This window comes from Populus alba, chromosome 19, assembly GCF_005239225.2.
Source record: "Populus alba chromosome 19, ASM523922v2, whole genome shotgun sequence".
Lineage (NCBI taxonomy): Eukaryota > Viridiplantae > Streptophyta > Magnoliopsida > Malpighiales > Salicaceae > Populus > Populus alba.
Genome location: NC_133302.1, coordinates 20,210,174 through 20,237,519, shown reverse-complemented (window position 1 = coordinate 20,237,519; position 27,346 = coordinate 20,210,174). Strand labels below are relative to the sequence as shown.

At 30.5% G+C, this 27,346-nt stretch overlaps 2 protein-coding genes and 4 non-coding genes across 6 annotated transcripts; 2 read left to right on the top strand and 4 right to left on the bottom strand.

Moving 5' to 3' along the window:
• The first annotated feature begins 10,398 nt into the window (after nucleotides 1-10,398).
• Nucleotides 10,399-14,203, top strand: LOC118038476 (protein ACCELERATED CELL DEATH 6). The gene is made up of 4 exons (XM_035044847.2): nucleotides 10,399-10,928; nucleotides 11,419-11,561; nucleotides 12,505-13,040; nucleotides 13,570-14,203. Exons 1-4 carry the CDS (start codon nucleotides 10,414-10,416, stop codon nucleotides 14,104-14,106), a joined length of 1,731 nt encoding a protein of 576 aa, XP_034900738.1. The 5' UTR covers nucleotides 10,399-10,413; the 3' UTR covers nucleotides 14,107-14,203.
• A 556-nt stretch (nucleotides 14,204-14,759) lies between these two features.
• On the bottom strand, nucleotides 14,760-14,856 carry LOC118038533 (small nucleolar RNA snoR97). The gene has a single exon (XR_004685779.1). It is a non-coding gene; the product is annotated as a small nucleolar RNA snoR97 (small nucleolar RNA).
• A 590-nt stretch (nucleotides 14,857-15,446) lies between these two features.
• Nucleotides 15,447-15,564, bottom strand: LOC118038532 (small nucleolar RNA Z278). The gene has a single exon (XR_004685778.1). It is a non-coding gene; the product is annotated as a small nucleolar RNA Z278 (small nucleolar RNA).
• Nucleotides 15,565-15,725: 161 nt separating this feature from the next.
• Nucleotides 15,726-15,818, bottom strand: LOC118038531 (small nucleolar RNA Z223). The gene has a single exon (XR_004685777.1). It is a non-coding gene; the product is annotated as a small nucleolar RNA Z223 (small nucleolar RNA).
• A 406-nt stretch (nucleotides 15,819-16,224) lies between these two features.
• LOC118038534 (small nucleolar RNA snoR134) lies at nucleotides 16,225-16,375 on the bottom strand. The gene has a single exon (XR_004685780.1). It is a non-coding gene; the product is annotated as a small nucleolar RNA snoR134 (small nucleolar RNA).
• An 8,737-nt stretch (nucleotides 16,376-25,112) lies between these two features.
• LOC118038478 (heavy metal-associated isoprenylated plant protein 28) lies at nucleotides 25,113-26,078 on the top strand. The gene is made up of 3 exons (XM_035044849.2): nucleotides 25,113-25,176; nucleotides 25,328-25,406; nucleotides 25,580-26,078. The coding sequence occupies exons 1-3, from the start codon at nucleotides 25,171-25,173 to the stop codon at nucleotides 25,933-25,935; spliced, it is 441 nt and encodes a 146-aa protein (XP_034900740.1). The 5' UTR covers nucleotides 25,113-25,170; the 3' UTR covers nucleotides 25,936-26,078.
• The last annotated feature ends 1,268 nt before the right edge of the window (nucleotides 26,079-27,346 follow it).

The following is a 27,346-nucleotide window of genomic DNA, read 5'->3' as shown; positions in this document are numbered from 1 at the left end:
TTAGCAAAAGATATTCGGTTCAAGGCTTGACTAATCCGGAAGGGACAAGCCCTCAGGAAGGAGTTTCCTGCAAATGCACCACAGTTAATTCATGGGTTTTGCTCAAGTTAACCCCATGGAATTATTTACACCTGGCAAGAGTCGAACCTGAAATCATGGACTAGAACACACTGTCAAATCCTAGCTCTTCTGTGCTTGGCCAACTCTATGGAGTTATTATTAATTATTTGAAGTAAACATTTCCTTGATATTTCAAATTACCCTTTAATATACACTAGCAGCATAGTTGGAGTTTTTCAGAACCTAATTTTTATTTAAGTATGCGATAATAAAAATAGTCATTCCTATATAAGATAATGAATAAAAATACACAGAAGAAATATATTCTTTCGTCAAAATTATTTTTTCTCATTCATGTAATGTATTTATTTTTTACAATGAAATGATTTTTAACTGCTTATTTCATTGAATAAATTGAATAAAAAGTAATAGCAAACTTTTAATAAATTTCTTTGACATAGTTGGGTTTTCGAAGTCTTTTCTTTGACATTTCTCAAAGGTGGAAGCTCTTTCCTGATGTTTTCTTGTATCGAGAGTAGCTAGAGCCAGAATTGAAGGCAATTTATAAACAAAAACTTCTCACCGTCCAGCAGCCAAACATTGCACAACTTTTCCAGAGTTATTGTCAGTTTGATCCCTCTTTTTCTCACTTTGGCAATTTAGATTACAATGTTTCATTTTTTGTTCAACTCTGTCATGTGAGAAAGCTATTGGATCCACTCACATGAAGGGGATGTTGGGCACGAAGAAACCTCGATGTCTTTATTGCAATATGAATGCCGAAAATGTGATGTTTTATATATATATATATATGGTTAAAAATGAGAATTCTCAGTGACATGTATTTATTATGTTTTGTGTATCATTGAGAATTCACGAATCACGAGGAATGCAAATAAGTTTATCATTTTATCCTTAAAATTTAAAGTATTTAATTTAAAAATAATATATTTATATTTCATGTTTAAAACTAATAAATTGAAACGAATTAAGAAATAAATTTAAGTTTATAAGATTATGTTTATTGACTAAAGTATTAAACATAAAAATATTTGACACGTCTCAAATGCCTTTTCTCAAAAAATCTCAAATATCCTGATCATCCCAAACACCCTTAAAATGCCATGCAGCTAATTTTACTGTACATGGCTATACTGTGATAACTATGGTAAGACATCTTTCTTCTAAAAGAATATTTTAGGAAATCCTTCAGCTAAAAAAATCGAGAATCTTCAAATTAATGTAGGTGTCACTGATACCGTAATTATTTAATGCTTAGATTTTGGGTTTGATTGAAATTATTGGCGTGTAGCATCTGAATAAGAATTTCCAAGACAATATTGATACAATTTAAGAATTTTTTATAGATCTATAAAAAATTGGTATTTTCCATGACATTAACATTTATTAAAAGAACTTGGCATTTTCAGTGAAATGCCAAAGTCTTTTATATTTTGGTCTTAAAACAAGGACTTTTGCATTTTGGTCAAATTTTTTGAGGATTTTTTTTTAAAATTTTATTCTCTATCATTGAGTTTATTGGGTATAAGATTTCATAATCATAATTTATTTTAATTTGTTTTCTATGAAGTTATTCTGGTTTTATTATCCATGTCGAGAGTTTTTGCAGACTAGCCATGTTGATTCAGATTATTTTTTTTATAATTTATAATTATTATTTTTTTTTAACTTCATCTTTCAATATTAACATATCCTAAAAGAACTTTGAATTTCACTGTAGCAATAAATAGTGAAACGCCAAGGTCTTTTACATTTCAGCCCTCAATTTTTTTTAGAGTTCTTTTTTTTTTAATTTCAAACTTAGTTTTTTTCTTTTTAATTTCATCCTTCAATATTGGGTTTACTGGGTATTAAACTTCATAATTTATTTTTATTTTCTTTCTATAGAGGTATCTTGATCCGTGTTACGAGTTTTAGAGGTTAGCCATGTTGAATCAAGTTATTTTTTTGTCATTTTCTAAATTTTTTTTCTTCTAAACTTCATCCTTCAATATTGAGTTGATTGAGAATTGAGCTTCATAATTTTATTTGGTTTGCTTTCAATAGGATTATTATGATCTCATGACCTAGGTCACAAGTTTTATGAGTTAGTTAGATTAACTCGGGTTTTTAATTCTTTTTTTAATTGAATTTTTTTTTTCAATCTCATCCTCCAACATTATGTTGATTGGAAACTAGACTTTTTAATAACCCAATTTTAAGTTCCCTAAAATTATCCAAAAAAATGAAAAGAAAAATAGACAAGGGGGAGTTCATTGAAGGTTGAAGGACCAAATTGAACCAAGTAACTAAGGTTGGGAGCCTAATTGCCACAATGAAGGGTCTAATTGAAGAAAAAAAAATGAGAATTTAAGATCAAATTAATGAAAGATAATTGAAGATTGGGTCAAATTTGCAAAATAATTAAGATCACAGACTTAATCAAACTTTTGATAACTTAATCAAGAGCAAAATTAAGTTAGAAAGTCAATTTGGCTAAAATTAGAAGAATTAATTAAGTTCAAGGACTTAATCAAACTTTTAATGGGTTTAATTACCTTAATTGAAGAAAAAATAAGTTTGAAGACCTAATTCGGATCAATTCACAAAGATTAAAAGATTATAGACTTAATTGAAACTTGAAAAGGCTAGATTTGTGCGATCAAAGGTTCAATAGAAAGAAATTTGAAGATTAAAAGTTAATTAAGGGTCAAATTGAAGAATTTCAAGACCAATGACCACTTTGTAAAAAGTACAAAATTGAAGGGTCCAATTAAAGAAGACTAAGGGTGAAATTGCAAGAGCTAAAAGTTTTAGGGACCAGTTTTGAAGTTTTATAAATTAATTGACTCAACCAAGGGTAAAATTGAATGGATTCCTACAAATGAGGTCAATTGAGTACTTAATTAAAAAGTCTCACGAGTTTAGGGGCCAAGTTGAAAATATATAATTTAGGCAAAGAAAATTGCATAATATTGAATGTATATAATTAAGAAAGGTTGATAGACTTAATTTTATGTTATAATCTCTACATTAACTATTGTTTATTGCCCTACATATATAAATAGAAAATGTTAATTAAGCCTTTTATTATTTTCATACATATATAAGTAGAAAATGTTGATTAAGTCTTTTATTATTCTCAACTTTGGAAAAGGTGAAATTGCATAATATTGATTGTTTCAATTGATTGTATATCTGAATTTTATGTGATTGTATATCTAATCTTTTAGAATCTTGCGAATGAACATAAACACTAAATATACAAAGAAAAAGAAGCTCAGACCAATGAGACAAGTGTTGATAGCAAGCCCGAAGAAAGGTTCTAGAACTGCATATGTGCCTATGATGAATGCGATAATCATTGTCCATATGCCAATCATGGTCAACAACATGGCAACCCCAAATAATATCTCAAAAGTTCAACTATTTCTTTATCCTTGACCATTTCCAAACCTTTAATCAGCGAAATCAAAAAGTGAATAAAGACAGTTAAAATAGAGAGCATCAATGAAATTGTATCTAATATGACAAATATTATAAAGCAGCTTTTTTAGCTAAAATTGCAGTGCCTCGATCGCTTTTATAACCACCAAGTAGGGTGAAATGTTGCTGCAAATGTTACCGTTGCTATCAGTGCCGCAACAACTAGTTGCGACTCTCTTGCTTTACTCAAAGCATCCTTTAACTCTTTCTTTCTCTTAACATTCATTATTCTCAAAACTAGACTGCCAAGCGGTGCACTGCCAACATTTTCAAAGGATTCTAAGATCTTTTTCTGCAAAATATTTAGGGTAAAATATCATAGATATTCATTATTTTTAGCTATTTAACAAATATCATACATCAACTTCAACTTTTGGGCCTTTGTTTTTGTTTCCACAAATAGTTTGTTTGCAATCAAATACTTTTTGTTACTGTATAAAATTGATTATTACATACTAAATAATAATTTTCTCTTTTTTTTCTCGACCAATATGTGACCTATATGTAATATTAAATGTTTTCAAAACAATTCCAAATTGATTTGAACTTTGGAATCAATTTCTTGTTTACCCACCTGTGTTGTTTCTTCTTTCCTCTATCCAATTTGCGTCACCATTATTGAGTCCAATTGGCGGTTGCAGTAAATGGTCGTAGGCACAGAGAGTTTTTAGATGACAGAAGAGGTCCTGAACTACAGTATAGTACTGAAGTCTCAACAGACGCATTTTTTATACGAACGTGATAAATAAAAATAAAATTTTTAATTAGAATATCCATGTTTAATATGCAGTACGATTGCGATAAAGTCCATCACGGACACGAGAGTCCAGAACATAACATGGGAATTATGATACAGAAAAAAAAAAAAAAAAAAACAGCCCAAAGACACAATTACATGGGAATTATGTCTATCGCAACTGGCTTGTAACTCGTTAGACTGTGAGCCTTGGGCTAGGTTGAGGCGGATATGTGGCAAATACATATATTCCCGGTTCAACTCTGAGAACCATTGTAACTCAAACATAAGAAATGAATTAGGTAATGTGTTCATAAGAAACAAATATAAAACTTTGGTACAAGGACCACATGCAATCGACTTTATTCCTGCGTTTAACAGTAAAAACATCATAAAACCCTCAGAAACGTATGACAAAAAACCCAATTGTTTTAGCCTTTTTTGGCTCATGCGCCAAAGAAAAATGAAACTTGGCATATCCTCCTTTTCATAGTAGTTATCTTACAATTTTTTGAGATTGTAGTAATAATGTTTTTAAAAAAATATATTTTTATTTAAAAATATATTAAAATAATTTATTTATTTTTATTTAAAATAAATAAATAAAAATAATGTCAGAGTTTTTTACTACTTTACTTGTGATGCGCATCAATTACAAAATAAAATATAAAAAATTGACAAACTGATTTGGGAACCAAAAAACATGATTTCTAACATATGACATCACAATTGTTTTTCAAAAACAATAAGAATTTTAAAAAAAGTACATTGGAGTTTTATTTGATAGAAAATTTAAAATTGATTGTTTCACTAGTAAATCTAATATGTAAATCCTTGTAAATGATCATAAATACTAAAAAGAAGCTCAAACCAATAAGATAAATGCTGATAGCAAGCCCCAAGAAAGATTCTAGAAACTGCGTATATGCCCGTGATGAACGCGATAATCATTGTCTCCATGCCAATCATGGTAAATAACGTGGCATCTGAATGACAAATATTATAAAAACATCTTTTTTAGACTTGACCTCGAGCATATGCAATACTCGAAGGTTGCCAGCCAAATTTAAATTTTAGACGACTTGGATCCAATGCAAGAACTAAAGGGACTGTTTTGTGCGGAAAACAAAAATTAAAGGAACGGTTGGTATGCATCGTTGTCATAAATAATGAGTATCAATTTTTGGTGCACATTTTTCTGCCACTTTGAATTTAAGAATATAGTTGGCTGAATTGCCTCTGAATTTATAGATCATTCAATTTTATCTTGTCTCGTAGCCTTTGTCACATGTTCACACGGTGGAAAGTATGAATGCACTTGGACGAAAATGACAGCAAAGACAAAGAACACAGGTCTGGTCCTTTTCTTTTTCCTTTCACTGCTGTCCCGTTCCCTCTGCATTTTTGTCCACAGAGCTCAAGTTTAACGTGTCATCCGCAGAAACGAAGACTTTCGGGTAGAATTTGAGTTTTTTTTTTTTAAATATTTTTTATATTTTTATAAAAAACATTATATTAATGTATTTAAAAAAATATATTTAAATGCTCACGAAATACTTTCTGTCCCGTCCCGTCCCTATGCAGTATTGTCCATTGAGCCCAAGTTTAATTCTGATGCAATCCTGTCTCAGTTTGTTTGAGGGAGGTCTATACTTTTAAGTGGTAGTATAAATCATGGTTTCCACACTTGATTGAGTAAAGCAGATTGATTTAGAGTTTAATCGGATTTTAATTCGAAATTAAATTAGTTAAGGAGATGATCGTTTAACTTTTTTAAAAAATATTTAAACTAAAAATCAAATCTTGATAGCTTCTGTTTTAAATAAAAATGCTTTGTCAACACCCTATATTAACACATTTGATAGAAACTGATTTTAATATTATATAATTTCACCACTACTGTATAATATATATCAAAGGCTAAGGTGAAATTCTTACCCGTTGTTGTAACCCAATTTAGATCAATTGACTTTTTAATTTAATTTTATAGGATTTAAAATATAAAATTAAAATATCAAAGATTTATTTTGATGAAAAATATAATTTGTCAACTTGCATGAAACAAGCTAACTAGCGGGCACAAAACAGCCAATGAAGGATGTTGTTGGAGACGTGGTCTGAATCGTGTTTTTTTTAAAAAAAACAAATTATTTAAATTAATTTTTTTAATATTTTTAGATCGTTTTGATGTGTTCATGTTAAAAATAATTTTAAAAAATAAAAAAAAATTATTTTGATATATTTTTAAATAAATCACTTGAAACTTTGACCGCTATCATAATCTCAATCACACTATAAGAATGAAACTTGGCATATCCCACTTTTCATAGTAGTTTTCTTACAATATTTTGAGATTGTGGTAAAGTGTTTTTTAAAATATTTTTTTTATTTAAAAATGTATTATGATAATTTTTTTATTATTTTTAAGAATTTATTTTTAATATTAATATATTAAAACAAATTAAAATTATAAAAAATTAAATTAATTTTTTTAAAAAAAAATTCAATAATACTTTTTAAACACAAAAACAAATACTTTACAAGTACAAACTTGATTAATAAACAAACCATCCAAGCAAATTGTACTTGGAAAATAAATTTATCTATCCCAACTAGTAGTTGTGTCTATATCCTTGTAAATGAGCCTAAGACTAAATACACAAGGAAGAAGAAGATCAAACCAATGAGACAACTAGTGTTGATAACAAGCCCCAATGAAGGTACTAGAACTGCATATGTGCATGTGATGAATGCGATAATCATTGTCTCCATGCCAATTGTCGCACGTCAAGTCCAATGGCGATTTTTCAATTGTTTTTGCTTAATTTGTTTCTTTGGAGTCGCCACCTAGTATTTTGGTCACTAGAAACCCTAACTGGTTATTCCCAATAATATTTTGGATATTCATCTCTTTGGGATGTTTGATGACTTATTATTCCTAGAAAATTATTTTAGATATTTACTAATTAGGGTTTCTTTATCCAAATATTAACAGTGAATAATAACAAGTTATTCCCAATAATATTTTGGATATTCATCCCTTTGAGATTTCTTTATACAAACATTAACGGTGAATAATAAATAAATTCCCCCCAAAATAAGATTTTTTATTTTTTGGAATATTAGCCAATACTCTTTGGAGTTTTACAAACATGTTGTAAAATCCAGAAATACAAGAAAATAATTTTTGTTTGTGTTTAAGAAATCCATGCGAAAACACATTTTTCGAAACTTCAAATATTTGTTTTTTTTTTATATAAAAAAAAATAATTCAGAATATGTTAGGGTATTGATCGTATGCAACACACAAAAACATTTTTTATATTTTTCTTTGTCAAAAACACAAACATTATATTTAATTACAATTAAAGTAAAAAAAACCACATATTAGCTCAATTCTTAAGGCTTTAATAAATCAATTATTAAATAAATAAAAAAACATGTAGAAACATGTTCTTATATTTTCATGAGAAATACAACATGATTTTATTTGTCCTTAAGATATTTGATCATATCCAAATTAAAACATTAAATTCATTTTTTTTTTTTATCTTTTTAATTTTATAATTCAATACATCCTACGTGGTATGTTTTGCTCACCCATAATTACCAAGTTTACAAAAATAACTAAAAGGATAAAAAAAAAAAAACATCAAAACACAACAGTATCTAAATATACACATAGATATCTGAAAATTACAAAAAATAAAATAAAATCAGGGACAGCGCCTGAAGGCTTCTGGGTCACAGAAAAACTGGCGGCGCGTCCTCACCACGCGCCACCGTCACTGGCGGCAAGACCAATGGAACCGCCGGCTGCTAGGCTTTGGGTTTCCGTCTGGTCTGTGCAGCTGTCGGTGGCCGGTTCGTGTCGTGGCGAAGATGAGGGCCTGCGGGCTGCTCTTTTTCGGTTGGAGGGAAATGACCCGGCTCAGGGAGGGACGCCGTGGGTCTGTCTTGGCTGGTCTGTGGAGGAAGAAGAAAAGGGAAATCGGGGCCGGTTTATTGTCTTGGACTTGAAGATGAGAGGAAATGAGGGGAGGAGAGGTGAGCGGGTCTGCGGGGAAGAAAAATGGGGACGACTGTGGAAAGAGAAACGACGATGGGGAAGAGAGCCTTGAGGTTCTCTATGGTTTTGGTCCCAGGAGAGGGGAAGGGCGGCGGGTGCTTTCTTTTGTAGGGAATGAGGGTGAGCGGCTAGGTAAGGAGGGAGAGTCGTGAGGGAGAGTCGTGAGGGAGATGGAGAGCCAAGCTTTTTACTGGTTCTGGGACCAAGAAGAAAAAAAAAACTCCAAGCCAAAGGGGAGGGGGGGTCGGCGGCTTTCAAACAGGGGAAGATGGCAGGAGCCAAAGTCGCCGCTTCTAGAGCTCTCTGGTTCCTTTGTTTTCATTTTCAAAGACGAGGGCGGCGGCCCGGGTGAGGGTTTAGGTTTCTAGGTTTTTTTTGTGTGGCTTTAGGTTTTTTTCTTGTGGTTTAATTGTGTAAAATTGCTCCCTTGTCTATTTTTCTCGCCCCTTTTTATTATGACTGGATATTTATTTATATAGAAAATCTATACACGTGTTATTTAAGGAAATATTGCAATACTTATTGCAGAGATTGTCTTCTATAACTAGCACCAACAAATCCCATATATATGGTATTTTATATTGCAGTTATTTTTTTTGCATAACCAGCACGAATCAAATCATATATTTATGGTATTTTATATTGCAGTAATTATATATGATTCGGTAATTATCTCATTGACATATTGCTCCCTTAATATTAGCCCTGATGCTCTATCTTATCGCCACATGTAAACCCTTATTATTTATTTATTTTTTGAAAAAATTATCAAAACAAAGGTCAAAAATTGGGTAGCAACACCAATCATGGTCAACAACGTTGCAACCACAAATAATCTTAGAGTGGTTTTCAAATTCATTTCTTCACCCTTATTCATTTCCAAATCTTGAATCAACGCCGTCAAAAAATGGATAATTAGAGACAACAGAAATAGAGAGCATCATTGACATTGCATCTAATATGACAAATACTATAAAAACAACTTTTTTTAGCTAGAATTGCAATGCCTCCGTCACTCTTGTAACTGTCAGGTAGGGTGAATAGTGCTGCAAATGTTACTGTTGCTATCAATGCCGCAACTACTAGATGAGACTCTCTTGCTTTACTTAAAGCATCCTCTTCCTCTTTGTTTTTCCTCCTCTCTTCTCAAAACAAAGCGCCCGGCCAAATGGTCCCCTGCCAACATCATTAAAGGATTCTAGGATCGTTTTCTGCAAAATATTTAGGGTAAAATATCGTAGATATCCATTATCTTTTTGCTATTTAATTCTCAGATTATTTAAAATTTTAAATTAATTGTATTTTTTTCATTCAATTGTACTGCTTTTTTTTTTTATATATATATAAATAATATGTTTTTATAAAGCAGTTACATGCGATTGATATGCATAATTTGTTATCGTAGATGAAAAAAACTTAACAAAATCAATAAAATAACTTGATTTTAAAATAAAAAAAGATTATTAAGTTATTTAGATGAATTCATTTTTATGTTTGGTATTGCAGTACGAATGGTTTTTAAAAGGAAACCTTTCTTGAAATTAAGTTAATTTTTTTCTTTGACCGGAAAAGTATTTTTCATTGAATAACTTTTTAAATAGCAAACAAATACAAGAAAGTTTGAAAAATAATTTTTTTTTAAAATAATTAAAATAATATATCAGCATGTTAAAATGATTTTAAAAATATTAAAGATAATTTAATTTCAAACTTTAAAAAAAATTTGAAATTTAAAAAAACATGCTTCACACATCTAAGAAGAAAAGAAGATTATGGTCCAGCTCTAACCATAAGAAAAAAACGAGTGAAGACAGAAAAGATGCAAGTGGAGCAGAGAAATTTAAATTGTTTGTGAAACTTCTAGAATCATTTTTATTCTAATCTCTCACAGAACTCAGACAGCTTCCTCTGCTTTATTTATTTATTTATTCATATTGATGAATTAGTTTAAATAGGCTTACAAGCCTAGCTAGTAAATGGAACTAGCCCAAAATAGTTCTATCAACAACCATTTTTCAAACAAACAAAACAGTCATACAAAGATGAATTCTTTGATCAACAAATGAATAGCATCACTTACATGGAACCAAAATTGTATGAAGCTGCAGAAGCAGGCAACATCAACCCATTTAAGGATCGTCTTCCAACTTCTCTCATTGAGCTATTGACTCCACAAAAAAACACAATTCTTCATGTTTACTTAGGAAACCAAAGTAGGGAGCCGGAATCCACTGATTTTGTTGATAAAATTCTTGAAATGTGTCCACCACTATTATTGCAGGCCAATAAGAAAGGTGAAATCCCACTCCATTTGGCAGCAAGATATGGTCATTCCAAATGTGGTAAAAGGCCCTCATTGACCGTGCCAAAAGCTCGACCTACTGATCCAGAGAGCGGCGTATCAGAAGCAAAGAAGATGTTGAGGATGACCACTGAAGAGCAAGATACAGCGTTGCACGAGGCAGCTCGGAATATCCAAGCCCAAGTGGTGGAAATATTGACTGAAGAGGACCGTGAGTTTTCATATTCCGCCAATGTTCATGGAGAATCTCCACTTTATATTGCTGCCAATATGAGGTTTGTGAACATTTTTTTTAGTCTCAAACAGAGTTTGATACCGATTCGATACTATATGTGACCAAGATCTTTTTTTTTTCTTTTAATATATACTAGATTAATCAATTTTTTACTATTCTATTTATCAATCTAGAATACTATCGTTTTAAGATTATATAAATGTAATTGTTGATTAATTTTAATTTGTTCAGCTTTATAATGTTTAAGTACGTAAATCTGTCTTTTAAATTATCATCATAAAAGATAATAGAAAAGCAATGCTTCTATAATAATAGGATTTTACCTGGTTATTTTTTTATGCTATGTATGTTCTTTGAACTCGAGACATATTAATTCAATATGAATAAGTTCACTTATCTCCCTAATTGTTTTTTCAAGAACAATAAAAAAATAGCAAAAATTAATGGTTTTTAATTCTCTTTTATTGGACTTAAAATTGTTAATAAAAATCACATATATCTAATTATGATTATATTGCTGCCAATGTAAGGTTTAATAATTGGAGGTTTAAAAGACATGAAGGAAATAGAAAAAAAGTGATCGACGAAATCTTGAGTAATTGCAAGTCAGTGGAATATTGTGGTTCTCATGGCAGAACCGCACTCCACGCGGCAGCCATGCATGGTGATCATGGTAAGATTTTATTCTGAACTGTAAATCTTTGAATTCATAAATTATTATCGGAAACCATAATTGTGAGAAGTGTGTTCTTATCTTAAATTATTTCTTATCTGTTTGCCATTTTATTGTACTCATTTATTTTATGTTTCTTAAAAAAATCTTATTTTAACCTTTAGGATATTGTTCTTTTCATTTATTGTTCATTTGTCAAATTCTTCGTTTATTCTATCACATTTATTTGATATATATAGAAGTTAATTAATAAAGGGGAAAAAAACAAAAATATGCATTTTATGTTTGTTAAATTAAAGGTTAAATTGTATTTATTACTTATATAATTCATTGGAAGATACAAGGTAAAGAAAATACATATTAAGAAGACAATGAATTTCCTAGTCTATTTAATTAAGGACTTATTTGCATGATTATATATAAGATTTTAGGACCAAAATGTTCTTATACATGTTTGCATGTAAGGAATCTATATGACAAGTATGTGTGGGAGTATCATTTCCCTTACTTAAATAAAAATTAAAAAAAAAAACACAAATGAATTATTAGATTTAGTAATACTATTGGATTCTACGTTAAAATGATAATTTAAAGGCTCATAATATTGAGCTTTATTCTTGTTGTTTATAGTTTTTCTTAAAAACTTTGGTCATCTAGTTTAAATGAAGTTGGAGTTGTTGACATTTCCATATTATTATTTTAAATATGACCAAATAATAAGAAACAAAAAAAAAATGATGCATAAACAATATTGAATAGCGACTATAAGAACCAAAGAACGTAGAAAGCAAGAAAGGGAATTTATAATACAGTTAAAGAGAGAAAAAGGCCAAATTAAATATTAACTTATCACTAAATTAGTAGCGTAGATTACGCATTAACCATAATATTATTCATATATTACCTACTATGTACCATATATTTTTTTTATGGTTAATTGCAGAGACAGCAAGAAAGATATTGGAAAGAGACCCGAGTTTGACGAGAAGAACCGACGACGGCGGGTGGTCACCACTTCACTACGCTGCCTTTTTCCCTAATTTATTGTCAGGTTCTCTAACAGTAAAAGTACTACTAGACTATGATGTGTCCGCAGCCTACATTGTTGATTCAGAGAAGAGAACAACCCTTCACTTGGCCGTCGTTCGAGGCAATATGGCAGCAATGGAAGAGATTATGAACACTTGTCCAGCTTGTTGTGAACTAGTGGATAGCAGAGGTCGGAATGCCCTTCACTATGCTGCCATAACTCTAAGAGGACATATGTCTTTCCCTCGATCGATTCCTAAATTTGAGAAACTTATATACGAGAAGGATAACGATGGAAACACACCATTGCATCTATTAGCTGCTTTCGGCAGTTTTGCCCAGAGGTATTTGAGGAGAGATTGGAGAAATGCGTGCAACAAGATGTGTGGCCTTAACAAGCAAAACCTCAGCGTTGATGACATCTTGACAGGAAATTTTCCTGAAAAAAAGGTAATTCACATCAATCAAACATAAATTCACTTGGTTTGTCTCCCTTTTTTAAAAAAATAAAATAAAAATAGAATAGAATCCTTCTGGCAATATAACAAAATTATAACTTTAACTCCAACAATTATTTTTAATTGATTAACACTATTTGCTTTGTCCTCTAAACTGATGTTGGTTTATGTCAGTTGTTTTAGTATTGTGATATAAAATGTTTTTTTTAATACTTTTTATTAAAAAATATATATATATTTTTAATATTAGCTCATCAAAATTATTAAAAAAAAAATAATTTGATTTTTTTCCAAGCAACACACTTTTAAATTTAAATTGCACCTAAAAAACAATATAAAACTAAAAAAACAAACAGCCCTCGTAGCAACAAAAGCAATATATATTGTTGCTAGCTAAAAGAAACAAAATTACTTGATTTCAAACTCGCTGGTTATGATAGCAAACAAAGGTTGAGAGTCTACAGATGATAAAGGAAAATTAAGAAAGATTCGTTTAATTTCATAGCCGAAATTTGTTGCAGAAAGAGATTTTGGAATCATTGAAAGATGCACAGAGTGGACCGCTTCAACGGCCCATAGCTATGATGAATACAGAGTACATATCTATTTCTGAGAGAGGAATGGAGGCTCGTGTACTTGTAGCGGCACTCGTAGCAACAGTAACATTTGCAGCTGCTTTCGCCATGCCTGGCGGTTACAAGAACGAACAAGGCACTGCAGTTCTTCTTAAAAATGCTGCTTTTGCAGTCTTCGTTATATCAGATGCAATAGCAATGGTTCTCTCAACTTCTGCTCTCTTCATGCACTTTCTTTGTGGACGGTTTGGAACAAGAGGTCAAATGGAAGAGGATATAAAATTATACTTCTCTTATGGCACATCTACTTTAACCATATCTGCCATCCCAGCAATGGTCATCGCATTCTTTTCTGGAAGTTATGCAGTGCTAACTCCATCATTATGGCTTGCAATCACGACTTGTTTCATTGGTGTAGCCCTCTTCTTCTTCATTGCGTACCAGGCACGCACAGTTATTAGAAGCATCGTTTTAAAATATTGAAAATAAACACTTCACAGCTGACTTTAAAAGACTCTGATATTGAAGAAGATTGATTCTCATTTAGCTCGTGTTATAAACTATATATGTTCTCGTCATCTTCTTGATGGCATCAGCTGTAGCGTTGGTTTTATTTATCCAGATATTCACCTTGTTTTCACGAGTATCGAAAAATTCAATTTTGGCACTTGGGAAATGCTAACACCTTCAATATAGAGAACATAGAATGACAGCTAACAAGTTCACCATTGATTCAAGATGAATGGAATTAGCCATAATTTTTCAAGGAATTGAATTTTTTTTTTATTAACATGGATGGCCGGGCCGGGCAACTTATATATACCTCGATTAATTTTATTAATCCTGAAGTTAACAACAATATAAATCTCTAGTAATTTTAAGATTTATGAAACTCGAACTAATAATCTCTAGAGAGAATCTCTATTTCTGAAATCATTGCAACTTCATTCACCTTCCCAACTTTTTGTTTCACCGAAATCATTCTCATGAACTGCAAAACATTTTTTTACGAGAACAAAAATAAATAAAAAAAGTAACAAAGGAAAATTTTACGACAGGCACAAGAAAAACCATAATAAAAAAAAGAAGAGGAAAATGGGTATATAAAGCAGCAGAACATAAACATTTTGAGAAATTAATGTAGTGCTATAATTTAACTCCGATCCGGTGGGTTATGAAGGAGATGAAGCTGATGACAACGGAGTTTTTCAGACCCGAATCCCACTGACAAGGTGTAAAGAGTGTAGTTAAGACTCAATTTGAGCAAACAGAGATAAAAGAAATTCAATTTATTTATTTATTTATTCCATGATTAATGAGCTATAGAAAAACGCTAAGCTGGTTTCGGTGTACTGGATAGTTTTGATTGATTTAACACCAAACAAGACTAACTAACTAACTCAAGGCTAGATCAATCCATATTCAAAAAAATAAAAGAATTAATCCTACTTAAAAAATCTAAGTTGATTTAAGATAAAATACAAATAAAAAACCTTTTACAATTTTTTGAGGTCAAAACAAGATTATTTTGATTTTTTTTATTTAAATCAACTTGATTTAATAATTAATCCGATCCATGATCCAATCTTACACTAAGACTACTATTCAAATTTTTAAAATTATAATAATAATCAATTTTATTTTTATATTAATAAAAACCAACACTGAACAAGCTTATTCTACTCCCTTAAATAAACAAAAATATATCCACTAGAAAAGTGGAGAAATGATTTTTATAATATACAAAGATACCCCAAACATTATTCATCGTCCAATCCATTTTTTAACAGCAAATAACACTAAATAAATTTCAAAATCAAATTACCTCAGTTATATCCATTAATATCATCGTAATGTAGCTTCCACCAAGTAGGTTCTCCTTGATAAACAAGGACATGGCTCCACTACACCTAAAACAAATTGGATTATATCATCATAGGCAATCTTACATTACAATTTTGCTCAAACCAAAAATTACCATAGCCAAGTCTCAAAAACCTTAAACCTCCTACATATTTCTTAACATTAAAAATAGATATACAAGGAATTCATGAATGGATGCAATGCAATAAGCTATTCAAACTATTTTGTATCTATAAATTAAATGGCTCAGAGTTATAACACAGCTCTATCAATCAAGAATTTTCAGTAGCAAAACTGGCATTAAAGCTGTATATTAATCATCACTGCCAAATTTTTTTGGAAAAAAACATAACTTTAATCACAAAGCAAACAGAACCCAAGATTGATCAATAAAAGGAAACTTGATGAATTCAATCAAAACTTGATTTATCTCTTTGCTTCATTGATTTCTCTCAGAAGAGAGATAAATCCAATCTAATAATCGCCAACAAATTCAATAACATAAACCGATCAAAACTTGATGAATTTGGAGGGATTTTTTAGAGGCAAAACCATTGACAAAAAGGGCATAAGCCCCCATGTGAACACCACCAAAAAAGACTCAATCCTTGCCTCATTGACTAGCTTAATTTCCACCATAGTTCTAAAAAAAAAAAAAAAAAAAACAAGCTGGGGTATAGAGAGGTAACAAAAAAACACATAACCAGATGAAAAACATGAGAGATTTTAAAAAATAAGAGATGTAGTCGTTGATTTGACACAGATAAGCCATGGAAAAAGGTACAAGAGGCTAAACTGCAACACTGAATGACAGGATTTTTTAGCACGAGCATTGGGGCTTCCTACTTCAGTGAATGGAAACAAGTGAAGCCTAGGAGGAATCATTCATAGAGAATTTTGTTAAAAGAAAAGTTTTTGAAAGGATTTGTGATGAAAACAGGATTTTTGGAGGCGTGGAGCCTGCTAATGAAGGAGAAACAGAGGTGTTAATTATATAGAGGCGGTAAAGAGCTATAAAACCCTAGTTTTGTTATTTGAGGTGGTGTTTTGTGTTTCGGAGGCGTGGAGCCTGCTAGAGGCGGTAAAGAGCTATAAAACCCTTTTTTCTGTTTTCTTTTTTAAGGAAGTGTTTTGGGTTACTAGGCTGCGCTTGTTTTTTACTTGTTTTTGCATTTACGATGAAATAAACATGGTACGATATTTGATAAAAATTAAGTTTGAAATATAATTTTTGTATAGTAATTTTTATATATTTTTTTAATTAAATTTCATAAAATTTTGTTTATTTTTATATTTTAAGAACGCTTTTGAAAAAAAATTAATTTTTATTTATTTTTTTCTTTGCTTCAAATTAATATATTTTTGGTGTTTTCAAATTATTTTGATACGTGTTATCAAAAATAATTTTTAAAAATAAAAAAATTATTATTTTGATGTATTTCAAGTAAAAAAAATATTTTAAAAAAAACCACGACAACCACACTTCCACCAAGCATTTTATATATGTTTTTTGCTACACATAAACTTCAACTACAATTTTTACCAAATATGTATCTAAATCCAACTAACCACAACCAACCGTATTTTTTTAAAACTTATTTTTTTAAATTACAACCACAAAAACTATCTAAAAAAACAAACATTCTAATTGGTTTTAGGAATTTGGGGTATTGATATTTGGGGCTTATTTTTTTTATTTTTTCATCTTTAATTACTGGATAATTTTCACGAGCATAAATTTTAATTTTTTAGTCTAAAAAATCAATAACAAAATAATCCATCTTTTTCATTCTTCCAAAAATAGGTTCATTATTTTTATCATAAAAAATATAGGGTTTAGGGCTGGATTTGGGGTCATCCATTTCGAAACCCAAAATATCATGAAAATAAAAATAAATCATTATATATTTTATCTATATTGAAAAAATATTTTACCTCTTTTTTTTTTTAAATTTTTTGATATAATTATTTTGGTTTTGGTGGTTATTGTTAAGATTTCTCTTGGGTATTAAAGGTAAAATAATTTTTGGACTATATTTTATATATTATAACTAAATTTATTTTCAATTAGATTTTAAATAAATCATTTATATTGAAATTGATGTATACCGTAAAAAAAATAATATAAAGAATCATTGATATTTTTAATTTTTTTATATAGTTTATTGCCTCTGTTTCTTTAAATAATTTGTTTTTATTATTGTGGACACCTTTCTTTTCTTATTTTACTATTGTTATTCCGGCTACAGTTACTAACAACATCATTAAGAATTAAGGGGGAAATCACCTGCTTGCAGTGTTCATGTAAACAATACAAGCAGGTCCTTTTTTTCTTTTTTTCTTTTTTCTTTTTTCTTTTTTTTTTTTTTTTTTTTTTTCTTTTTAATGTAAACAATAATGCCATTTGAATTATTTTTTATAATTTGTTTAAGTTTGATTTTTATAAGGTTATTATATCCTCAAACAAATGAGTCGTTATTTAACTGATGCTCAATTTTATAAGCGTTTAATTTTATTATCATAAAATTAAGTAAAAAATAGTTTTAAAAAAAGTTATTAAATTTAGTGGAGTTCATAACTCGGGTTGTTGGTTTAGTGGGTTAAGCTGCAACGCTCAAAACGTTGTCGTCTCAATATTAAAAAAATAATATTATATTGAAATTTTTTAAAAGTCAATCCATATTTTTACTAGTTATTTTGTAGTCTTTGGATTCATCAAGTAGATTAGGTCACATTGAGGTGAAAAATAGTATAAATAACAAAGTTATTATATGTAACACCTCACTAGCAAGATATTATCTGCTTTGGCTCACGGGCCTCACGAATTTGTTCTTAGCAGCCACGCATGTCACCAAAACGCGTCTTACTAATTAAGGTGAGCATGCTCATATAATACCTTCTCTCAAGTTCTCACCCGCCGATGTGGGATATTACATTATACCATGAGGAGTCCATAACTTGGATAGTGAGTCTTAAGGGTTAAACCAAGAAGCTCAGGTCGGTTCAATATGTCATCATCTTAATATTTTTTTTAAAAATCATTTTGAATTTTTTTTAAAAGTCAAGCCACATTTTTACTAGTTATCTTAGTTGCTTTTAAACCTGCCAGGTCGACAACTTTTAACTACATTATGACTTGATCCATCATTTATAAAAGTACATAGGCATCTTAGGATTCATCCTAAGTTTAGTAAAAAAAAAATTCAAATTAAGAATAAATTGTATTTCATTGTTCTACTCTTGTCCGCAATAGTATAAATTATCCTAAGTTTAGTAAAAAAAAAATTTCAAATTAAGAATAAATTGTATTCCATTATTCTACTCTTGTCTGCAATAGTATAAATTATAAACGACTAAATAAAAAAAATCTCATTTTTATTGTTTTATTTTATATCCTTGGTTTTAAAATACTTTCAAATCCAATTCAATTACAAAAGAAAATAAATGAAAAGATGCATTCATCTAGGTGCTTACAACAATTTGTCCAAATAAATTAATGAAATAAAAAATTCTTCAAAAAAAAGAAAAAAATTAAATGACTTCTCAAACTAAATGTTCATTTATGAATGTAAAGTAAATAAAACAATAAATAAATAATTGAATAAAGGGTTATTACATAATATTTGTCCAGCTTGATTGTCATTCCAAGTAAAGTCTTTTGGATGCCACCTTGTTTGGTTTACCTCCTTTATATCATCAGCACTCTAGGGTGCATGATCTAACTTTAAAAGTTATTCTTTTTTGGACTTAATTTCATAATATATCTATTGTTTAAACCGACATTCACCATGTCTTCATGAATCATTGTAAATTCATGGTGGGGAATAGCAGTTTAACATCCTTTTGGCTAGACAATTGGATTGGTGACTACCCTTTCAAAACAGCCTTTCCTAGGCTAAATCTTTTGTCTTCCTCTAAATCTACTTTGGCGGCTGACATGGGTAGATGGAGCAATGAAATTTGGCTCTAGTCCCTACAATTGCGTAAACCTCTATTTCATTTTGAACAAGAACTATCACTTTTATCATCCTTACTGGAATCCAAGCCTATGTTCTGCCACAAGATGGATAAGAAAATCTGGACTCTCAACAACGATGGCTTTTTCAGTGTAAAATCTTGCTCCAAAATGATGGACCAGCTGCTCTACGGTGCTATCAAACCATTCCAATCTTCTATTTGGATAAAACTAACCTCACCAAAAGTGCAACTTTTCCTCTGGCTCCTTGTCCAAGACAAAGTAATCACAAGAGATTTTCTATTTCAGCATGACTACCTCACCCTTTAAGAGTCAAGATGTGCTTTCTGCAATAAAAGCTTGGAATCTTGAAGTCACCTCTTCATTCACTGCCACTTCACTTGGAATATATGGATGAAAGTGCTTTCTAATCGGGGCATTTGCAGTGTTTTTCCAAAATCTGTTGATGATATGTGCTACCAATGGTCTTCCATGGTTAAAGGCAAGCAACAGAATCTCTTATGGCAGCTTCTTTTCTCATGCGTTATTTGAAATCTTTGGCTTCACCGAAATGACGTTATTTTTAATGACGCCGCCCTAACCTTCAAATCTGTTTCTCCATGGTGCGCCAAAGTATTGCTTTAAGGCTGAGGCTTGATTCTAGCTCTTTAGAGCTTAATATAAAGAATTTTCAGTAAGAAGGAGTTGGTTTCTTATGATTTGTTTGTTCCCTCCATTTGTTGCTCTCCCTTGTTTCATGCAACAATTTTTGTGCTTTCCTTTCCTTTGCTTGTTCATCTAATATAAGTTAGGTTATTATCTTTGTAGCCTTTTTCTTAATAAAACTTCGACTATTAACAAAAAAATAATAATTCATCATATGTATTTTGTTGCTAATCATAAATTAAGTTAGTCTAGAATGCCAACTTTGTCTTATATTGTTGTATTATTGACAAAAATCATATTTGAATGGTTTGCAAATTAACCTAATAAGAACCTATCTTGAAGAACCAAAGTTATATACAATGATTATTCACAGTTTATGTCTCTAAAGAGATACGAACGAGTAGTATAAAATCACAATGAAGTTGATTAATCCTTCGAAGAATTTATACGTGCCATCAAGAACTTAGTATGAGAATCACTCAACCACACAAAAGATAGCAAGAATGTTGATTTTTTTATATTAAAAATATTCTTTCTCCCCTCCAAAAAAAGTCTCTATAAAAGAGTTTCTATACTAGAAAGAATCATAAGTTTAATAGGATATCCCTAATGAATATGAATAAACCTAATAAATATTAATAATAATTCAATGAATCTAAATTTAAATAAAAAGATCTAATATCTCTAAAAGACCTAATATTAACTAAAATAAACCTTGAGTGTTTTGCATCCCCTTACAGTTTTCTAGATTCAATTCTTTAATTGAAGGGTAATTCAATGTCAAATGGGGAGGCTCTAACATGAACCCTTTCAATTTCAAAACTGTAATACTTTGGCCCGATAATACTTTCTTTGGCAAATTATAATGTGCCTTAAATATTAAGCTCTAATCCCTCCACCTTATTCTGTATTGCATAAAATTCAGATTTTTCTTTTCCAACAATATCAAGCTTTAACTCCTTAACCTTATTTTCTATTGCATAACTAATTGCACTATTAATACCATTATTTTTATCCTCATAACTATCCTCTAAACTAAAAGAAAACAACATAAGGTTTTATTATGGATCAAGGTAAAATAATTTAACTTTCTCGGGACAATTTCAACTGTTAATTTTGTTCTGGTTGGCATTTTATTTTGTCAATTACTATAGTATGTTTTGGTTTAGTGTACTACTTTGGAGTATATATCCATTGATATAATGAAAAAATGGGCTTAGAAAACCAGTTTAATATTTACCATCTTCCCAGGTTCAATGCTTGTGTTTTCAAGAAGTGATATTAGGCTTTAAGATTAGTCCCTGATCTCGCTTCTTAAGAAAACCAATGATGAGTTTAGAAAAATAATTAGAAAGTCCTAATAGGTATATTGTCATGAAATTTAGATTATAAAAATGACTTATCTTAGATAGAATGCTTTAGGTGATGCGTCTTTCTTTTAATATAATCAACATCTTATCTAAATTAGATGGTAACCTCTTATTTATTTTTACAATTCTAATTTTTATCACGATGTTAGGTGCAAAAAAACAATGACTTCATTGGGGATGATTTTGACCATTACCGCTAAGCTTCATGTATTTAATTTTATGATGAATGTATCTTTCCTAATTAATTTTGTTTACTTTATTTTTGCCTAGTTTTGTTTTTTTTATTCTTTTATATTTCCTTATTCTTTTATGCATGTTTTTTTTTTTTAATTAGATATGGACTTATATATGTACACACACTACATAAACACTTTTATTTGCACACACATTGCTTAACGCTAGGATTGAGGAATTAGCAATGTCTCAATGGTTATTGACTTGAACAACACTTGTAAAACCACTAAATTCTCATGAAAAGTCTACGTTGTCGAGACAAATGAGCCAATAGAGCTTAGCCTTGATCCATTATTTTCTACAATGTAGGCCTTGGTTCAGCCTATTAAAGCCCGTTAATTAAACAGTGAGGGATCCTTCTGAAACCAATTAGATATTAAACTTATATTCATGCAATGACTAGAACGTTTTCATAGATTGTCTTCTTGTATTATCACAATGAGAAGTCTTATAAAGATAAACTTTCATGAGAAAATGGATGACAAGATAGTAACAATTCACAAATATACCACACAAAAATTCTAACATGATTTTGAAACCTTGCAGCAAATTAAGGGGTACTTTTTTACTAAAAACAAACTTGATACCGAGCTCCCGGACTTGAAAAATATAACTTGTCTTGCCAATAGAACTCACAGACTCAAATATTGGAAGAAGTTGAGTAATTAAGAACTACATATTTTAAATAAGAGGCATGAGAATTTGATTGCAATATTGAATATATTTTTTGCAAAAAATAGCTATAAAAGGTGCTCGTACATTTTTAGGACCCTTTTTATAGATTTTTTTTGTTTTTTTTTTGTTTTGTGGAGAAATGGACATCATACCAACTATTGAAGAATATGGCAAATGCCCAAATCTACACGCGCGCGCGCGCATATATATATATATATATATATATATATATATATAATTTATTTTCACAATTGGTGAGATGGGAATATTGCATGACATCTTGTAAAAGCTTATAAATGCTAGAAACATGAGAAGCAAAGTGGGAGATACTGCAGGTGTTAAGGGCTGGCCTTGAAAAACCTGGGAAAGTATGCTTAACCAGAAAATAAAAGACCCAAGTAGTTGTTTTAACAGATTCAGGATATTGGCTATGGTATCTTTGGGCTAATATTATTTCTCTTTGTTGGTGGTCTGATTAGTTTAGAGGCGGCAAATGTGCTTCTAGAAATGGAAAGAAATTAGGTCAATTCAATAGTCGAAGAACGAATAAAGGTGAAATGTTGTGTTCACTTGCTATACATGTAGATAGTCAACCATATGATAACTGGCAAAACAGTTTTATGGTAAGTTTGGTGGGTTGATCAAAAGCCATTAAAGGAGTTTGTGGAAAAAAATAGCAACCTATAATGAGGAAAAATTTATGATTGAGTTGTTTTATAAGTTACCAACAGTAGTTGGACAACAATTTTGATGGGAATTAAACCGTCCATGGGTCCTCTAATAGGTATCGCTGGTATATTAATTAGTACTTATGCACCCTCCATGATGGCGAGACAATTTAAGTATATGCAATGTATCCCAATAACAATGATGTGAATAGCTTAATGCATGTCCTTGAACCAAATCAGTTTCTTATAAATCTCATTTCCTTAAATACACAAAAAAATAAAAAAATAAAAAACTATTTTGGTCGTTGAGCTCCCATTGTTGCTCCTAATGGTTATGAAGATTGTGTTCTCCCATGAATTCTCCACTTTCTATGGTAAAGTGTAAGAGTTAGGCTTAAAGCCACGACTTGAGGTATACTTGTATGGTAACACGATAACAATGACTTGAATAGCTGAACGCGTACTGTTGGACCAAATTAGTTTCTTACGAATCTCATTTCCTCATTAAGTATATTGAGAATCCAAAAAAGAAAAAACTAATTTGATCCAATGTTATGTGTTGGGTTGTCCAAGTTATTGTTAAGATAAGATCATGCAATTAAATCTCATACTGAATGGAAGTTGTTAAATGTTAACAAGAGACTCATAACAGTTGAATTTCATATGTGAGTAAGGAGTTTTATAGCAAATTTTGATATGATTATATAAATGATGAATTTATATTTCAATATATAGCCTGGATTTATATATGATTTAAAGAAAGCATCCATCAACGTGTATAAATCCTTATGCGCATCTCATGTGAAGACAAAGGTGATCCCAAGTGCAGATTCTCCCTAATACATACATACGAAGTACAGCTTCTTAAAGACAATCAGACCAGAGATGAGTTTTGTTGGTTGTAATATTGGATTTTGGAACCGAACTATGTAGAGATGGCCAAAGACTGGCTTCCTGAGAAGTTTGAAACGGAAATGGGGCTGATGAAGTTCTTGACGAAGAATATACCTATTTCTTGGAGGAAATAATCATGTACATCAACAGTAGAGACAATCTTGAACAGGACAAAAAGAGAGTCGAAAACATGTTCAAGTGCCCTTCTGCCGCACATAATTCTGATCCTTGATGCCAAAATCGTTTCCTTTTATGAATTAGTTTTGATTAATGTTTTTTTCTTTTGGGTGAAAACTAAAATACATCAAAGATTGTATGTAAGGTTTTCGTATATTTAGACACATATAAGAAGATCTTTTCGCTAATTATCTTGTGATACTAATTTCTATATTTTTTGTAATTAGGTTTTGTTTTTTCCGATTCATAAAATGTTTTTCTACAACTTGGATGCGCTTATGGTTTTTTAAGAAAAAACAGTGAAAATTAAAATAAAAATCTCGTAAATTTTCACTACATATAGTACTCGCAAAATTAAATAAATTCAATTAGGATATAATTTATTTTATTTTTTTAAGTAATAACTGGTATAACAATCAAACACTAATTCGAATTAAAATAAAATAAAATAAAATCAGTGACATTACTTCTTCACGAGAGAATGAAAAGAACAGGATCCGATGGAATCGCTATATATCATGTGAAGTTTACAATTTCCACCACCGGTTCCAACGGTCAAGTGACATGAGTTAATCATACTCTTTTAAGCATATTAATTGTAAACTTGCTTTACACTTCTATATTATGTAATTATTTATTTTTGTCAATATTTATTAATACCAGGCTGCAAAGTCAATGCTCATAGAGGAGAATGATTAACTATGTGCACGCCCTTGCATCATGAATTTCTCTATGACGACGTCCTCTTTAACATGGTAGAGTTTAATTTTCTTAGATAATAAATTAATAAATTAATCAATTCTCTTTGGTCTTTCCTTGAAGATCCATCATCCCATTTGCAAAATAATTATATGAAAAGAAAGTCGGTCCAATATTAAATTATATAATAAGTTACAAGTCCAATCATTCCAATTATTTTATCAAATTACATGTTCTATTTATAGAGAGCATATAGCACCTTGTTAGACATATTCATACTATCATACACTTCAACTCAATCATTCTTCTCTACAATCAAATTCAGGCTTCAGCAGCAAAAGTTACAATGGCGGTAAGCGTGTATAGAAGTTGTGGATGAAATTATATAGCCGTAGGTTAATTAGTAAGAGTCTTCTATTAATTAATATTTTCTCGTATCATATTACAACTGAAAGGAAAGAATGGCACAGTTGTATTGAAAATTTTCGTTGTATTTTACTCAGTCGATCATAGAAATGAGAGTGCATATGGATTGTGCTGGATGCGAGAGCAAGGTGAAAAATGCTCTGGAAAAAGTCAAAGGTAAGAAATCACCTCCACTAAAAACTTTATGCAAGCGAAAATTTTCATCTTAATCATTCCTTATTTTGTCATGAATTATTTTCTATGTTCCTCTCTTTTTAAGGTTTTCTTTGGACATATTTTCTTGGACTATATCTTAACCTTTTATATTTATTATATGTGCATACGCACAGGCGTAGATGACATAGATATAGATATGGGGTTGCAAAAGGTGACAGTCACAGGATTGGCTGACCAAAAAAAGGTTCTAAAGACAGTACGTAAGACAGGAAGAAGGGCTGAGCTCTGGCAATTACCTTACAATCCACAACATCATAGCTATTCTGACCATTACTACAACCAACACCAAGTTAACGGTCCCCTTACTTACCATGCTCCTCAGCCTTCCTCTTCTTACAATTACTACAAGCATGGATATGATAGCAACGATCATGGTTATTATCATCATCCTGTGCATTCCTCCATCTTTAACCACCAGACAGAAGCAGTTTTCAGTGATGAAAACCCTCATGGTTGTTCTATAATGTGAACAACGTAGTATATATTATGCTTACTATTTATGTACTTATACTGCTTTGTTTTTCATGTACTAATTTTCTTTTCACTTTATGTTTTGTTAAACCTTGCTCTCGTGAAGCTATAAAATATAGACAAGAAATGACTTTTTTTCCCTATCATTTTGCAACTTATTAATTGTTTTATTCTAATTTGTGCCCTAGGCATGGTATTGTCTGCTGAGAAACCGAGCTCCATTGATCTTTTCTTTTTACTAAACTAAATCGCCACCGATTGCAATTAAAATTTTGATCAACATTAATATCATTAGGATAGGATTAGGATGTACTCCTCCACAAACTCTAATAAATCTTTTCCAAAGAAGAGATGCCTTGGAATGTTTTAGAAAGGGGATAATATTCTCATATGCGCCCTAACTTATTCGTTATTACCCTTTCTGAGTTGTGTCCCTAAACTTTATAATTAAGCAATTGAGTCCAGAATGTATCTAGGAATTATCAATCTGATCCTTTCATCCTCCAATATACTTTGTTGTCATCTTTAGGTGTGGACTCAGATGAGAAATTAAATTCTTAAGCAAATTTTTTATTGACAAATCCAATTGATAATTCTTGGGCCAGTTCGTTGAAAGTTATAGCTAGGTTGGGGATCAAATTTGGAAAACAATTAGAGATAAAGGACTAATATTATGTTACCCAGGAACCCCATAAAAATTAGGGATGAAAACATCACCACTTAACAGATACGATATCAAGAATCCTCTCATCTGATTGAGATGGGTTTTAACTAGGATCCAGCCTAGTGTGGATATAACTTAACTCGCTTTTATTTTGTAGTATACAAATGAGTGTATGTCCGTCCAATTCATACCCAACTATTTTTTTTTTAATTTCCTAAATATTCTAATAATTTTTGTGACTTATAGTTTTCAATTTTTTATTTCCTTAATATTGTGGAAAAAACTTATTTCATTTGTCATTTAATCTTTGTAAAGGGATGGTGATAGGTATTTACGGGCTAAGTTTTGGTATCATCTATATTTGAATTCAAACCCAAAATATTATCAAGTCAAAACTTGACGGGTGTAAATTTTGAATACCAAAATCTAATTCATTCAGGTTTTAGTTATCGATTCAGATAATCATTACCTAATTGATACAATAAGGTTTGTGAAAACTTAAAGTTTTGATCATGTATAAACTATTTGGATAACTTAACATATACTTTTATAAACTAGTATTGAGATAGCACTAGGTTTAAGAAGATGCATAGCCATGTTTTACTAGAGTACGTAGTGGCTTTAAACGGAAATAACAAGAGATTTAATGGTTGGTCGAGATTGATTTTTTTTTTTTTTTTTAAGATTCTACAAGTTTTATTTTTGGGAAGCCACTATGTCATTCATTGAACTATTTGATCTTCAA

Excerpts from the sequence above, each read along its gene's own strand:
- LOC118038476 (XM_035044847.2), top strand. The coding sequence starts at position 10,414 with ATGAATAGCATCACTTACATGGAACCAAAATTGTATGAAGCTGCAGAA. Across the intron at positions 10,929-11,418 it reads TATATTGCTGCCAATATGAG|GTTTAATAATTGGAGGTTTA; the intron begins GTTTGTGAACAT and ends TGCCAATGTAAG. Across the intron at positions 13,041-13,569 it reads GAAATTTTCCTGAAAAAAAG|AAAGAGATTTTGGAATCATT; the intron begins GTAATTCACATC and ends AATTTGTTGCAG.
- LOC118038478 (XM_035044849.2), top strand. Across the intron at positions 25,407-25,579 it reads TGCTCTGGAAAAAGTCAAAG|GCGTAGATGACATAGATATA; the intron begins GTAAGAAATCAC and ends GCATACGCACAG.